This window comes from Artemia franciscana, chromosome 9 (genome assembly GCF_032884065.1).
Source record: "Artemia franciscana chromosome 9, ASM3288406v1, whole genome shotgun sequence".
NCBI lineage: Eukaryota > Metazoa > Arthropoda > Branchiopoda > Anostraca > Artemiidae > Artemia > Artemia franciscana.
The window spans coordinates 26,612,550-26,629,536 of NC_088871.1; the positions used below are offsets into that span (position 1 = coordinate 26,612,550).

General features: G+C 33.7%; 2 protein-coding genes across 5 annotated transcripts in view; one reads left to right on the plus strand and one right to left on the minus strand.

Annotated features, from left to right (window-relative positions):
* Positions 1-4,175, minus strand: part of LOC136031210 (transcription factor E2F1-like) — a 38,569-nt gene extending 34,394 nt beyond the window's left edge. The window contains exon 1 of the mRNA XM_065710582.1: positions 4,034-4,175. The gene's annotated coding sequence lies outside the window, so the exon portion shown is untranslated. The remainder of the gene's footprint in view (positions 1-4,033) is intronic.
* A 143-nt stretch (positions 4,176-4,318) lies between these two features.
* LOC136031209 (tRNA (guanine(37)-N1)-methyltransferase-like) lies at positions 4,319-16,768 on the plus strand. Of its 4 annotated transcripts, XM_065710578.1 has the most exons (3): positions 4,319-4,440; positions 5,152-5,321; positions 15,417-16,768. In XM_065710578.1, the coding sequence occupies exon 3, from the start codon at positions 15,425-15,427 to the stop codon at positions 16,760-16,762; it is 1,338 nt and encodes a 445-aa protein (XP_065566650.1). In that variant the 5' UTR covers positions 4,319-4,440; positions 5,152-5,321; positions 15,417-15,424; the 3' UTR covers positions 16,763-16,768. The 4 variants fall into 4 exon arrangements, with proteins under 4 accessions (XP_065566650.1, XP_065566649.1, XP_065566651.1 ...); XM_065710577.1 differs by lacking the exon at positions 5,152-5,321 and having other exon boundaries at positions 4,342-4,440; XM_065710579.1 differs by lacking the exons at positions 4,319-4,440; positions 5,152-5,321 and adding an exon at positions 5,436-5,559.
* Positions 16,769-16,987: the final 219 nt, after the last annotated feature.

A 16,987-nucleotide genomic window follows, 5' to 3' on the forward strand; every position in this document is an offset into this window, starting at 1 on the left:
GTAACTTATCTCTAACCTCACAACCCCTATATTAAAATAAAGCACACATTTACCAAACTATCAACACCCACAACATTATTATTTTTTAATCCTTTGAGCACTCAAGTAATTCTTCCTTTACATTTAGTGTCAGTAACTTTTTGTTCTTTTCTATAGCTTGTCCTGTAACTCTATCAGAGTTTGGCACATTCTCAAAATGGTCTGCCCATTCTCTCTCAATTTTTTAGCATAGCAGCACAAAGATTTTTGGCAATCTTATCCATTGCCTCCATTTCACACTTCTTTAATTCATAGTTTATTGTTTCCTCCATGTTATTTACATTTCTCTTAATTTCACATGATCTGAAACCCAAATATCTCTTGTAAAAGCCCATCCTCCTCTCTATTAAACTTAAGCATTTTCACTAACATTCCTTGCTGCATCTCTAACTTTCTTTCCAACTTTACAAAATGATGTTTCTACAATTATTCTATTTATCTTCCACAATATCCAATTCCCCAGTTTAGTATTCAACTGTTCCTGGTACGATTCTCACAAATTCTTGTCCTGGAGTCTAACAATGTCATGATTTCCAAGAAGGGAGTTACCCTTAGTCTACTAAACTTCAGCTTCAAATTAACACAAGACACTTCTCAAAGGTGATCATCAATAACAACAGTCCAATATGCCCTAGTATCTTGTACCAATCCTGCCAGTCTTTGGTTTACAACAACATAATCAATGAGGTTAGCTGTCTTACCATCATGTGAATACCATGTTAAATTATGGGCCATTCTATGACCTAAAATTAAAAAAAAGTTTTCCACAAAACAAGTCCTTCAAGGAAAAAAGCTCCATTAAGCCAAAAATAAATTCAAATAATCTTGAAAACATAAAACTAATAAAAAATCCCCATCAATAAATAAATGGAACTTGAAACAAACAGAAATTACAATAAATAACTGAGTCAAACTCAAAAGAAGCCAAAATTAACATGAGTAGGACTGAAAACCCCTCAGGTCTTCTCAAGACCAGAGCATAATTTGCACTTTGCTCAAAACAAAGCATGTTTTAAATGTTTCACCTTTTTTACTTTAATAAATAAAAAATTATCAAAACTCTAAGGGATAAATATCAGTATATAAAAATTAAACTGAAAATCTGTGATTTTTTTTTTTTTACAGTAAAGTGCAAATTATGTTCTGTTCTTGAGAAGGCAAGGGTGTTGTCAGCCCTATTCATTTTAATTTTTGATTGTTTTGAGTTTGACTTGGTTATTTACTGTAAATTATATTTGTTTTGGGTTTCATTATTTACTGATGGTGATTTGTGGTATTTTTTTGCTTGGAAGATTATTTGAATTTATTTCAGCTCATTTTTTGCTTAATGAAGCTCATTACTTTTCTTTGAAAATTTTAAAAATTAGTTTCTGTTTGTTTTTTTTTCTATGAGAATATATAGTTTGGCTTGCTATTTGTATGTTGAAGAAATTTTGTCAACAATTCTTATAGCAGCCTAGTAATGTTTAATTCAATTTTTTACCCCATCAAGTTGACCTGAAACATAAAGCTTAATATCATTCCTAAAAAAAATCAATCTATGCTCTTTGACAATCTGGACACACTTACACTCTCTTGACTTATCTAAATTGTAACAGCAGAAGCATTAAAAGCAGTAGCCCTAAAAATTCAAACTTAATACTCCTAGTTGTTCTAGATATTGCTGAAGTGTCTTATTGGCAACCATGCATACAATGCCCTTTGATTTAGTTTTAAAGCAAAATGAGTCAATTGTATAATTGTGGAGATATATGTACCAAATATCCCCAGAGACAAAGCTGGTGGACCATTCTACTATTCTGAACAAAATAGCTGTCTCAAAACTTTGACAGGATGTGTTCAGAAAATTAATGTGATTGCAAAAAGGTATGCTTGGCCTCCAATCTGTTTTACTCTTAAAAGTGGCACAAGAACTTTTGATTTCAAATTAGCTCTTATAAAAGTTTTTATGATAGCTATTCTAGAGCAGTACTGCTGATGATACTGCTTATATGGCCTTTTAAAAACTTAGATACATGTTGTTTTGGTTAACTTGACCTAAACATTCCCTGAAAGTTTTAACTTAATAACCTTAGCATCATTAGTTAGAGCAACTAAATAAGGTAGTAATAATTGTGTACACAGTGCCTTCTGGCTATTTCAAAGCCACATCAACTTATCCTTAAAGTTCAAAATTAATAGTGTAATCTTTTCTAGCAATATTGCTTTGTCATCTTTTCAAAAATCCACATGCTCATACTTTGTTTTGCTTAGTTCAACATCTGCCCAGGGGCAGATCCAGAGCAAAATCAGGGAGGGGCTATGTGACAAAGGTGCCAAAGGCCCCCTGGATCTGCCTAAATATTCCCTAAAAGCTTCAACTTAATACTGTTAGCCTAAATTGTATATGGTCACACCACCTTGGTTTCTTCAACATCCTCTTCAACACATGCTGTAAGTTTCAACTTCATACTATTCCTAATAAATCGTCTTTACAACCTGTGTAGGCATTGTGTGTTTTAATTTCATTCAATACATTCCAAATTTTTTAAGCAGCCTTAGCTTTAGTGGCAGTAGTAGAAGTAGGCTAGTAGGAGCATAACAGCAGCATTAGGATGCAAATATTTCTCTTTGGTTAGTTCAACCATTGCTATTACATTGATGACATTACCTTAAATTGCATTTGCCAGTGAGATTTGGTGGTAGATCCTCCTGCAGTTCTTGCTGGTGGTGAGTATGTTTACATACTTCTTGAAATTTTCATCTCAGAGCCCTGAGCCTTACAAGAGGTTACAATAGAAAGTGATTCCCTGACAGATCTAATGCTTCTTTTGAAATTGGCTTTATGAACCAACATTTGATCAAATATTTCTTTTTGGTTGTTTCAACTGTACACATCAAACTGTTTCTAAGATATTGCTTTTATGCACATTTGACAACCTGCATACAGATGGTGTGTTGTGATTTAGTTCATCTTTCACCGAAAAATTCCTTGAAATTTTCACCTTCATACCATTAGTGTAATTGAAGTCAAAATAGTAATATTGGTATTACTAGTAGTAGCACTAACAGTAATAGCAGTAGGCCTAGTCCTAGTAGCAGCAGTAGTATGGACATATTTGCTTTTGGTCAGTTGAGCATTGCTCTCATCAAGTCCTGGTAGTTGCAAATTAAAACAATTAACCATTGCTGTTACATTGATGATATGTCCTTTTAATAACCAGTATGTTTAAAAACTTCTTGAAATTTTCATCTCAAAGCCCTGAGCCTTACAAGTGGTTACAATAGAAAGTGATTCCCTAAAAGTTCTAATGCTTCTTTTGAAATTGGCTTGTGAACCAACATTTGATGAAAGATAAGCACACAAGTAGGCTAAATAAAAATAAGAAAACTATCAGCATGAATAGGCTGCCTACATTAAGTTCTAATACTTCTCTTGAAATTGGCTTTATGAACCAACTTTTGATGAGAGATAAGCACACAAAGGCAATGGTAAACCAAAAATAAGATAACTATTAGCTTAAGTAGGCAACCTAACAAAGGTTAGATTAGTAAACATTTCATAAAAAGCAAACACATAGACCTATGATAGCCTTAACAACCACTTTCTGAATATTTATCCTTTGATTTGTGAAAGAACACATTAGGGCCAGTTGAATAGAGCTTTCATGAATCAGCTTAGAAATCAAATTCACTTAGTTTAACCAGCCTACTTTTTATTAAATAGGCTGAGAGAAACTTTACCCAGAATGAAAAGTATGATAAATATTTTAATCTGATTATTGTGCTCTCTAGACTAGGGTATTTGAAGGTCATGCATTTATGATTAGCCTATTTCTTTCTTAATAGGCCAAATTAATCTTGACTTCAAGCAGATTGATGATCTCAAGTTAGTTCATCTTCCTTTAGCAAAAGGCAACCCATCTGACAAGATTTAATCCCTAATGGTACAACAAATGTAAATTGAGTCCTAGTTTAAGAATTAGGCTTAATTTAATATCATGGGAATAACCACCTTAATTTACTGGAATACAGCCAGATTTCTCTAAAGAATAGCGACTATTTTTTCCCGCCAGATTTCTATTGAAGCTTAGCGAAATTTTCGCAAAACTTTTAGAATGCTTTTCTCAAGATAATTTATATAGTAGCAGCATTGTTTTTCATTTCATTCTAAAGGAAATATTATTTAACAGATTCTTAGGAAGAAGACTTATTTCTGTTTGGAGTTTCTTTTTTAATGAATAGTCGTTATTTTGGCTCCTAATTAATCTACTGCCTTACTTGCTTCGCAAAGCTGTCTGGCAAATAATTCAAAAAGGAAAAACACGGTTGTTTCCTGGGGAGGTAGGCTATTAGAAGTACCTACCTCCACTCCTTCTCCCTCTAGAGGGCCCTGATCTTTGATGACTTTCAAAAATATGGGTAAAATTCTAGTTAATTGACTTCTTGCTATCTACAAAATGGTTTAGGTTAGGAAAAAGAAACTTTCAGGGATGGGTCTACAGGCTAAAGTATGTCCTGGGAAGGTATTTTGAAGTACCTACCTCCACTCCTTCTCCCTCTAGAGGGCCCTGATCTTTGATGACCTTTAAAAATATGTGTCTTATAAAAGTGAAACCTTGCAAAATAGATCTTCTGCTTAATTGAAGTAGCCTACAACAAAATTGTTTTCAGCTTCATAACTTTGCTCAATCCCATTTTATGAGGTTTTAAAGATATGCAAACACATTTCCTAAATTTTGGAAAAAAAACATTGATATGGCTAAAAAATTCTACTCAAATAACAGGAAATACATTTTCAGAACTAAAGGCAGAGAAAACACAACTAGTAACTGAATATTAAGGTAAAATGTTGTTTTGTCAAAATTTCAATAGGTATAGACCTGTCATGTTGGCAAATTTTAGGGCCCTCTAGAGGGAGAAGGAGTGGAGGTGGGTACTTTAAAATACCTTTCCAGAAAATACTTTAGCCTGTAGACCCATCCCTGGAAGTTTCATTTTCCTAACCTAAACCCTTTCCAAGATAGCAAGAAGTCAATTAACTAGAATTTTACCAAAATATGTGTGTTATAAAAGTGAAACCTTGCAAAATAGATCTTTTGCTTGATTAAAGTATAACAAAATTATTTTCAGCTTCACAACTTTGCTCAATCCCAATTTATAAGGTTTTAAAGATATGCAAATACATTCCTAAATTTTGAAAAAAAAAAACATTAATGTGGCTCAGAATTCTACTCAAATAACAGGAATTGCATTTTCAGAATTAAAGGCAGAGAAAAAGCAACTGGTAACTGAAAATTAAGGTAAAATGTTGTTTTGTCAAAATTTCAATAGGTATAGATCTGTCATGTAGGCAAATTTCAGGGCTCTCTTGAGGGAGAAGGAGTTGAGGTGGGTACTTTAAAATACCTTTCCAGGATATACTCTAGCCTGTAGACCCATCCCTGAAAGTTTCATTTTCCTAACCTAACCCCTTTCTGAGATAGGAAGAAGTCACTCTACTAGAATTTTACCAAAGATTTTATAGCTGACAAAGACAAGGCAAACATACCACTTGATTCCTTTTTATGCTCTGCTTACTTGCAAATTTACCCCCCTCCCTCCTGATGGTCCCATAGTTAAGCTATGCAGCCAAAGGAATATCTGTAAACTAAAAGAAAACACCACAGAATGAAATTATTACTATATAATGTCTAGCATATTTCTGCTGGTCAGATTAATGCATTTCCTTTCATTATTATATGCTTTTTAAAACCATTTCCAATAATAATCTTGTAAATTTTGCATTCAATTACACACCACACCAGTTGGGTTTTTAAAAGATTTTTTATTATTAAAGCAATCTGGTCAACAGATCTGAAACTTGCACTGGGATAAACTGCCACTTATTCCTTTTACTTCCGCACTTGCCTCTGCTTGCGCATCTGTAGGTGGTTTCTGGCAACATAACAACATTGTCATTTGGTGGCCATTTTAGAAGTCGAAATTGCCATTGATTGACAAATCTAGATAGCATCACTATCTGTAGAAGTGAATAAAGTTTGTCAATTTTTTTTTATTATGGCTGTCATGAATATTGAAATAAACAAAGTCAAAAGGGTCAAGTTTTTGGTTATCTACATTGCCAGGGCAAGAAACTAAGAACATTAGCACTAATAAGCTAAATTGGGCATGGGTGCAAAGCAGCTATTCAGCACTTGCTATGCCATTTTAAGATTCTGTCAACTGAAGAATAAATAGTTTTGAGAGAATTTAGCTATTTATGAAAGATTTTGACAAATAATCATTTTCAGTTGAAAAAAAGTAGAGTAAGTAAAACTTGACCACTAGGACAAAGGATAACAACATTAAAGTAAATTTTCACATAGCAACATTGAAACTCAATGAACTTTCAGTTTGAACAAGTTTTAAAAAGCAGTAGCATGAGAGGAGATACATCTCTTCTTGCAGAAGAGAAGAGATATATAAATATTGTGAAAAGAGCTATTTCAGAAGAGATACATCACCTGGTAAAAAAAAGAATATCATAAGCGAAAACAGCTCTTTCTTTTTTTAGTTGCTCTTTTTGAGTTTTGGTTCCTGTTTGGTTGAGTTACTGTTTGATCAGTCTTCAAACACAGAAATTAGGTAGCAGAGCAAGAAATAAAGACCAGCCATTTGTAAAAAAAAAGTCTGAAAATAATATAAAACTTTACAGGAAAACAGTCTGGAAATAATAGCCAAAGTTTTCCTTTTTGGCTATATTAAACAATTTTTTATAATTCATGTTTTGGGGTTGCTACTGTTTTAGTCAACTATTCCCTGAATATTTGTATGATCTATAGCTTAATCTTGTCTCGTTAAGATGGGCAGAGGAGAGGGCTCCAATTTTTATGGTTCGTCTGCATGATTGATCAAGCAGATAAAAGCAATTCTCTGGTTGTCATAGGTATGCCAGATTACAACACAAAAATTTATTTACATCTAAATGACAGAACTACATATACAGCTATAACCCATGATAATACTGATCAGTTTGGTAACGAAATCATAAACGAAATAGAATCTAAAAGAAAATGGTAAAATTACTCCACCATTATATAATAAATTTTTCTCTTGGGGCAGCTTTTGTCCAAAATTTTATGGTTCACCAAAATTACATAAGCAAGGTATTCCTTTAAGGCACATCATAGCTTGAACAAAAGCCCCTTCCTCCAATATTGGATAATGGTTATGTACAGTCTTCAAACCTTTGCTTTATTCTCAAAAACCATATATATGTAATTCTATAGATTTAGTTGAAAAACTCAAAACCATAATTATCTCAGAAAATGCAATTATCAGTAGTTTTGACATTGTTTCTATGTATACTAATATTGATGTAGCAGGATCTGAACAATTATTAGAAAATAAAACAAACAAAAATGATCATTTAATAGAAGTCTCAGCAGAAGGAATAGATTCCAAAGTCTTAATGACCTTTGTTAAACTTTGTGACAAGTATTCAATGTATTTCCAATTCCGTAATTTCTTGTTACCAGCAAATCAATAGTTTATTCATGGGAGTGTCCCTTTTACATAATTAATTAATTAGTAATTTAATAATTAATATTGAAAATTAGGTGTTAAATTTGTATTTCTTGAAACATATCTTTTGTGGACATTACATGGATGATGTAATTTCATTTTGGAATTATGGGAAAATGAACTTAGGTTTTTTTTTCTTTAGATAAACTTAATATATATGAAAGAAATTTACAGTGTACCTTAGAAATTGAAATTACAAATAAAATATTATTCCTAGATGTGTTAATTATTCATAGCTTAGATAAACTCAATTTTACTGTTTACAGAAAAGCAACACAAAACAAAAGATATTTGCATTTTAAATCAAACCACCCCACAAAAGTTAAAAGAGCTGTCGTCATCTCTCTTGTCGATCATGCTCTAAATATTTGTTCTGATTCTTACATCACAGTAGAACTACACTTTATCAGGGACATACTTTTTTGAACTGGGTATCCTATTTTATTTATTAATAATACAATTAACAACAAACTGAAAAGACACTCCCATAAAATCAATGGTAGTTTACTATGTGAGAATCCCGATAAGCCCTCAAACATAATTTACCTCCCATACATCCCAAAAATCACTACGAATCTTAAAAAAGTCTGCACACAAAGTAATCTGTATATTGTATTTGCCAATAATTTAAAAATCTCCTAAATTCTGGTAAAGACAAAACCCCAATTACTTGCCAAAGAGGGGTCTATCAAGTACCATGCGACTGTGGAAAATACTTTGTAGGTACAACTCACCAGAATTTAGAGAAATGCCTAAACAGCATAAAGATGGTATTACCAAAGCTGTAAATTCTAATATTCCTGCTGTTTCTTTTGATTCTGCTATAAGCAGCTATGTATTTGAAAATCCTAACCACAAAATACTTTTAGAAGAATCTGCCCTCATTAGCAATGATATTGGTATAAAGCAGGTAGTTCAAGAAGCAATTGAAATCAAACTTAAGATTAGTAATAATATCTCCTTAAATAGGGACACTTGGGGAAATATTCACTAAATGCTCTATATACAAATTTAATTAAAAACGACCTTACAAAACATTTCAAAAAAACACTAGAACCAGTCACAAACAGACCTTTGAGGTCAGCTGCCAAAAAAGCAAGATTATTTCTAAAAACGTTTTTTAATTATTCTTCTTTCATTTCAATTAATTGCCTCATTTCATCTCACTTTATTTATCAGTCCTGGTTGAAATTTGCTGGAGTAAGGATGCTGGGACTATTTAAAAAAAAAATTCATTTTAGTTCTATTGGTTGTATATTGTTGTAAGTTTTTTTCTTCTATATATTTATGTTTTGCTGAGGACGGCCCTTGGACATACAGCCAAAATATTCATTCAAATTAGATTTCCAATGTCTTGTGAAAAGAATTCCCTATTGTTCTTCTTGTTTTGACAGGTACAACCAGTTAGATCTGAGTTTTACACAGTATAAACTTGAGTGTTGGTGCTATAATACATAAGTACCCTTTAATGTATCACGATTTCAATTATTGTATATTTAAGATTAATATTAATATGCCCAAAACTTAGAGGAAAGGAAAATAAGACTCAAACTAAATTGCAGAAAACAAGATAAAAGGGTATCATCTTAAAGGGTCCATTTAATTTCTGAGTAAAATAACAGTTATATTTTGAATGAGCATAAAAAAAGGTCTCCAGTGGTATGCTCATCTAATTTATAGGTCAATAATGAAAATATCTCTAAATTTATCTCGAAATCCCCTTATCTGTCTCTGCATAAGCACCTTGCTTTCCATTTTTTGCTTTGGAATGATTTTTCAATTTAACACTCTCATATTTTCAGAGCTTTGCAAATTAAATAGAATAGCAAAAGAAAAGAAAATTTAAACTCATGGTCCAGTTGTCTAAAATAACCGTCTTTGTATCAAAGCTCAGAATTACACTGAATGTAATGTGTTCAAATGAAATTCTTTACCACAAGTCACAGGAGAATCTTTGATGAAATAGTATAGTCTTATAAACATTATGCTTCTACTAGCATAGGAAGAAAGGTCAGTAATTCAATGATCTATGTCTGGTTTTTGATGTCTAGTCAATAATTTAGACAAAACTTTTGAAAGTATTGAGAAAATTATGTTAAGTTAAGTGAAAGTGATAGTTACTAGAGGTGGATTGTCATTAATGATAAATCACTAGGGCTGGCAACCCTGAGCAAAAGAGGATTTTTAAGGAACAAAATAAGAAGACAGATTTTTGGGGAAATCTCCAAAATTTTGGGGATAGTGGAAGTACTGGTATTTTCAGGCGAAATCTGCCAACAAATTTTACTAGTCCATGAAAAATGCAAATAGCATTGCTACTATGCTTCCCCACTTTTTGCACAGCAGAGCACAGCTTGTGTTTTGACAGCTTTCCTTTGAGAGAAAATTATTTTTATATATAAAAATGGTATTTTCAAACAGAATCTGCCAACAAGTTTGAAAACTGCCAAGTATCATTGTTACTTTGCTACCTCACTTTTTGCATGGCTGGACTTTACTCATTATGGTGAATAGACTGAACTGCAAATGACTATAAATAGCTGTTTGGATACATCTGAAGTTGGTTGTTTGATGCTTTCTATTCATTCATAATTTAATGAGCCAAAGGAAACTATTGCAAATGATATTAAAGATACTGGCAGTTTTGATAAATACAAAGGATTAGGACTTCCCACTGAGTGATGAGTTTACTGAATTACTTAGTAAAATCAGATTTTACGGGCCATGTTCCATAATATTTGAGTCCTTTTAACTTTTACCAAAATTATAACCAAATAGCAGCTTCCTCTATTCTGGAAGTAGCTATGCCAAACTGCCAATTTTCAGTTCTGCTGTCAAATAGCTCAACTGAATTTTGAGTAAAGTACTTTCATAAAGTCGAACAACCTTTATTAAAGTTATTCAAGTCTTCTGAAGAAAAAGTTTACCAGTAGCCAAAAAAATTTTGCATAGAAAAAAGTAATCATAATCACAGTAAATTTGGTTATAATTCTGGTAAAAGTTGATTTGAGATGTTAAATATGTCAACAGTTTGATGGTAAAAGCTATTAAGAGATAAGCTTTAAATTTCTTAATTATTACTGATTCTTACAGTTCTTTCAGATCTAGGTGTTGACTTCCTGCAGTTTTTCCCGGTATTCACTTTATGTGAGGGATGTGATTGATAATATATAGAATTTTTCATTGAATGATAGAGCTGAGAAAGCACGCTTATCCTGGCTCGAATAAATCAGAAAAACAAAAGTTGTATTTATTAAAAAAAAAATTGACTAAAATCAGATTGGCTTTGAAAGTATATAAACTTTGTGATTTTTCTTACTTTGAGGGGAAAAGTCAAAGGGTTTTTCGTAGTGAAAAGGGGAGTGGATTTCTAGGAGGAGCTTTGACTCCTCAGGGGTGTTGAGATGCCCAATATTCCTAGAGACACAGCTGCTGGACCATTCTACTATGCTTAACAAAATGGTGTCTCAAAATTTTGCCTGGATATGTGTAGAAAATCAATGGGCTGGAGAGAAGGGCTCCTTGCCCTCCATTCTCTGTTTACTCTTAAAAAGGGGACTAGAACTTTCAATTTCGAATTGAATTAGCTTCATTAAAAGTTCCAATGATATTTCTAGCTATTATAGAGTGGTGCTGTCTATAATATTGCTTGTTTACGCTTCTGAAAACCTGCATGCATACAGTTTTTTCGTTTAAATGAAACTGCCCCTAAAAACTCCCTAGAAGTTTCACCTTAAAACCCTTGGCATCATTAGCTACGGTAACTCTCGTGGTAGCATTAATAGTATACACACAGTCCCTTCTGGCTACTTCAAAACCCCCCACAACTTACCCTTATAGGTCTAACTTTGTAATATAAGTTGTTCGTGAGGTATTGCTTTTGTCGCCTTTTTGAAAGTTTGCATGCTCACAGTTTGTTTTGATTTAGTTCAATATCCGCCTAAATATTCATTAAAAGCTTCACCTTAATACCCTTGGCTTGCGTAATAGCAATATTTGTAGCAGTATGTGCATAACACCTTTGGTTTCTTCAACATCCCCTTCAATACAGGCTGAAAGTTTCAGTTTAATACCATCAACCATTCCTGAAGCATTTCTAATACGTCCGCTTGACAACCTGTATGGGCATAGTTTCTATGGACATAGATTTAGTTCCATTGTGTACCTATGTATCCCAAATTTTTTGCCTTAATACCCTTAGTTTTAATAGAAGTAGTAGTAGTAGTTGTAGAATTAATAGTTGTAGCCTTGGCTTTAGAGGAAGCAAAAGAAGTAGAAATAATAATAACAGTAGTAGTAATCTGAGTAAAGGCAGTATAATTAGTATGTAAATATTTTCTTTTAACAAGCTCAACATCCCTCACAACAAGCTCTGTTAGTTTCAACTTCACACACTAAACTGTTCCTAAGATATTGGAGTACGCCCTTTTGACTACCTGCATACCGATGGCGTGTTGTGATTCAGTTTACCTCCCCTCAGAATTCTTCGAAAATTTCACCTTCACACCCTTAGGCATAGTTGTAAGTAATAGTATTAATAGTAATGGCGGTAGTGATAGTAGCCAGAGTAGTATTAAGGTTTCGCCTTTTAGTCAGTAAAATATCCCTCTCAACAAGTCCCGGAATTTTCAACTTAATATAATTAAACATTGCTGTGGCATTTCTGATGTGTCCTTTTTCATAAATTGAATGTTCATATACAAAATTTCATCTCAATACTCTTAGCCTTACAAGTATTTGCAATAGAAGTGGTAATAGCAACAGCAGTAGTAGTAGTAAATTTAGCAGTAGTAGTGTTAGCAGTAGTAGTGTTAGCAGTAGTGTGGACATAATACCTTTTGGTCAGATGACCTTCCCCTTTAAGCATTCTCTGAAAGTTCCAAGTGATCTCCCAAATCAGTTCTCGAGATGTGCTTTTTTGACAATGTGCATGCACATGGCATCTTTTTATTTAGTTCAAATTTTCCCTTAGTATTGTTGATTGAGTAGTATGGTAGTAGAAGTGTTGGTGGTTGTAGTAGTATTGGTAGCATGCAAATATTGTCTTTTTGATCATCTCCCTTATCATTTCCTGAATTTTCAGAATTTATATGCTCAGTTATTTATGAGTTATGCCCTTTTTACAATCCGTATACATATAATGTGTGTTTTGATTTAATTAAATATTATATGAAAGGCTCACTCAAACATGCATACCTTTCCCAACAACATATACTATATGTAAACAATGAACAAATTGCCCAACTTACAGCCTAAAGGACTATGGGGAGGTTGCCATCCCCAAAGACTTAATTAGTGGACCTTTCAACAATGCAACAAATTGCCCAACTTACAGCCTAAAGGACTATGGGGAGGTTGCCATCCCCAAAGACTTAATTAGTGGACCTTTCAACAATGCTGAACAAAATAGCTCTCTTAAAATTTTGACCGGATTTGTTTTTGCTAATGATAGGCTTGAGGGAGGGGGAGGGCTGATTGCCCTCATTCACTTGTAACTCTTAAAAAGGGGAGTAAAACTTCCGACCTCGAGTAAAATAAGCTTCATCTGATCCGAATTTCACAAAACCACCGGTTCCATGAAAACCTTATGTGCCTTGGAGCATAACTTACAACCCTTGCCCCTGGGCTCTGGGGGAGGTGTTGTGCCCACCCTAGAAACATTGTTGTATGGTCTATGGACTGTTGGTAACAAAATGTTGTGTCAATCGCAAAGGCCTCGTTATATGATCTTTGCACTGTTTTTGAACAAATGGCTATCTCAAAATTTCTATTGGATGTATCTGGGGAAAATACGATGTGCGGGTGGGGGATATCCTCCGAACATTTTGACTCTTAAAAAGCGCATTAGAACATCTGATTTGCAATCCAATAAGCCACCTCCGAAGTTTATACAACCACACTTTCCATAAAAACCTTGTATGCCCTCAGGACATAACTTACAACCGTCTTGCTGAGGGTTGTGCAGGGGGGTTGTCATCCTCAAAGACATAATTTCCAGATCTTCCAACTATGTTGAACAAAATGACTATCTCAAAATTTTGATTGGATGTGTTTGGGGAAATTATGGGCGTGGGGGGGCTGGTTGCCCTCCAATCAATTTTGACTATTCAATTTCCAAACGAATGAGGCCTTCTGAAAGTTTCTACGACAACAAATGGCCATATTAGAATTTCTATCAGATTCATTTCGGAAAAATATGACTTTTTTTTTGGGGGGGGGGGTTACCCTCCCATCACTTTGACTCTTAAAAAGGGCACTAGAACTTCCTGTAACTGATCCAATGAGCCCCCTCCGAATTTTATACGACTGCCCTTTCTATAAAACCCTCAAACGCCTGCAGGGCATAACTTACAACCCTTGCCCTCAGGGCTTGGGGGGGGGGGTCGTCATCTTCAAAGAGATTATTTCCAGACCTTTCACCTATACTAAAAAAAACGACTATCACAAAACTTCAATTGGATGTGTTTTGGGAAATGCCCTTTCAGTTTCCAATTGAATGAGCCCTTTTCGAAGTTTCTACGACAACTCCTTCTGTACAAAGTGCCCAGGTAAAAAAGATAAATAAAATATTAACAAATAAAATAAATAAGAAATACATTGTGCCGATATTGCTCTTTACTTGTACAGCGCTATTGCGCTGCCTGTGATTCAAGTTCTCGACCGATTTCAGTCAACAAAATGGCAATTCAATGTAAGTGCTGAATGGGTATTAAGTGACATGAACTATTTCCTTGGAGCATAATCTTGCATAATAAACTAGAAGGAAGACGCTACTATCATTTTGTCTCCTAACTCTTCAAATGAGTAAGTATGTGACAATTGAACAGGAGAGATGGGGGATACACCTTCGCCAAGGTTTGGTCCAAAGAACTCCACAGGAAAATTGGAGGGCATAACTTAGTTTTAGTCTTAATTTTCATTTAAATAATTATATTGTTCAGAATATTTGATAAATAAAGTGCCTTCCGTACTTTTTATTTTTTTAAAGAATCTTTGTTACCCCCAAATGCTATACACTTGGAGATAGTCTAATGTAAAGAATAAACATTAAAAATGAAGAAGAAGAGGTAATAAAAAAATAAATTAAAAAATAAATAAAAAAACCTACTAGCAAGGATACAAAAGCAAGGATAGAAACAGTAATATAAATAGTTATTGGCTAGTTTTCTTTGGACTCTGATAACATAAATGATTTATACTTATCTGACTGGCATATTAAAGCCACAGGTTAGTTTTCTTTAACCTTATTGCTGCTTTTTGTTAATCTAAAACGTTTTTTTATATAGTTTAGATGTAGATTATTTTTATTGGTTGATACAGTCTATTAAGTCACATATACAACATACCAGCCACTGTGTGTGCTTAGAAAGATTATTCAGGTTTGACCTTTTAGCTCCTAGAAGCAAAGCAAGAAAAGACAGGCGAAGCGTTTGTAAAATCGGACGAAGCTGGGCTTGGAAATTGTCGGCGCTCTTAAGAAATTTGTTATTCAACAACCACCTTATTGGCTATTTTTGAAATCCAACATCTCACAGATCTATCGTCTTGCTCAATTTAAGTGTCAAAGACCACTGATGCTATGCTAAAAAAAAAAAAAACTGATTCCTGCCCTGCCACAATTGCATTTGAGTGTAAGAATTATAGTAGTCAGTGAACTTCACAATAGTTAGTTTTATTTGGATAGACAGAGAAGATATGTTTACCAGCGTCTGTGCCTTTGGTGACTAAATGCTATAACAAGTTTTTCACAGTATTAGCAGCTTGGTTTTTATGTGCATTGCCCATTGTTGTCTTAATATGTCTAATTTTGAAATCTCTACCTATCTTTGCAGGTTATTGGATGAGTTTTTTTCGGTGTTTCTTTATAAGTAATACTTGGACTTTTGCTAAGCGGAATTACAGAACTATGAAAATAGACCCCTTGCTGCTGCCTCCTGCTAATGTGAGAGGAATGCAAGTCTTAAACAGAGAAGCTTTTTCGAAGAAAATACTAGTTCCCTATGTTCAATTGCCTGTAGGAGAAGATATGAATCGTGCTATAAAGGCTTTGAAAGGATACATACTGAAGCTACCTAGATTGGAGCCAGTCTTTAACACTGAGAGTAACAAAAAGGGAGTTTTCCTTAACCCAAGTAAATTTAGTGACTTTTCTTCTCTGATTGAAGAAGATAGAAAAATACTGGAACATAGCTGCATAACCGAAGACAATTTTGGAGTGAAAGAGCTTTATATTGGCTATGAACATTTTAAGTTAGATGATATTTTGAATGTTATTCTTGGGGGTGATGAAGGCTGTAAAAGTTACACTAGAGTTGGGCACATTATTCATTTAAATTTGAAAGACCACCTTTTAGAATATAGAAACTTAATTGGGCAAGTTATTTTAGATAAGATTAAAGGTATTCGTTGTGTTGTCAATAAAATTAACACTATTGATAACACATATAGGAATTTTCAAATGGAAATAATTGCTGGTGAAAACGATATGGTGACAACCGTATCTGAGAACAAGTGCTGCTTCACATTTGATTTTTCAAAGGTTTATTGGAATTCAAGATTATCCACTGAACATGAAAGACTTGTTCAGAAGTTTGAGCCCAAGTCGGTAATTTATGATGTCTGTGCTGGTGTTGGACCATTTTCTATCCCAGCTGCGAAATTAAAGAATTGTGAGGTTATAGCCAATGATTTAAATCCTGAGTCTGTGAAATGGCTTTCAGAAAATGTGGTAAAAAATAAAGTTAGCCAAAAGATAAAAATAAACAATTTGGATGGCTCTGTATTCCTTAGAACTGTGTTTAAAGAGGAGTTCTTGAAAAAGTCAGAGACCGTCTCGTTTAAATCTCATATTGTAATGAATTTGCCAGCAATGGCTGTTGAATTTCTTCCCACATTTCAAGGAATCTTTGCTGGTGCAACAATAAAAGATGACATTGAAATGCCAATTGTACACGTATATACGTTTGTTAAAGGGGATTCTGACTATCTATGTCAAGCAGTGAAATTAGTAGAGGCTAAATTAGGAACCACTCTAGATGGTAATCTACTGGAATCTTTCAGCGTAAGAAATGTTGCTCCGAATAAGGAAATGATTCGTGTTTCCTTTAGACTACCTAGAAGTATAATATATGATTACGAATCTTCGGTAGAACCCTCTGAGAAAAAAATAAAAGTTTGAAATGGAGTTTAGTTTTTGATTAGTTTACTGATTTCAATATTTACCCTGGTGGATTAGGAACGTGACAATTGAGTGAGTCTACAATAAGTTAAGAGAATCAAATATTAGAAATGATTCCAAAGGATCGTAAGTTACTTGCCACTAAAAATATTGCAGGTCAATACTTGTTTGTCACTAGCTCTTTTATCTATCTATGTATTACTCTATGGACTCATCTTTTGGAAC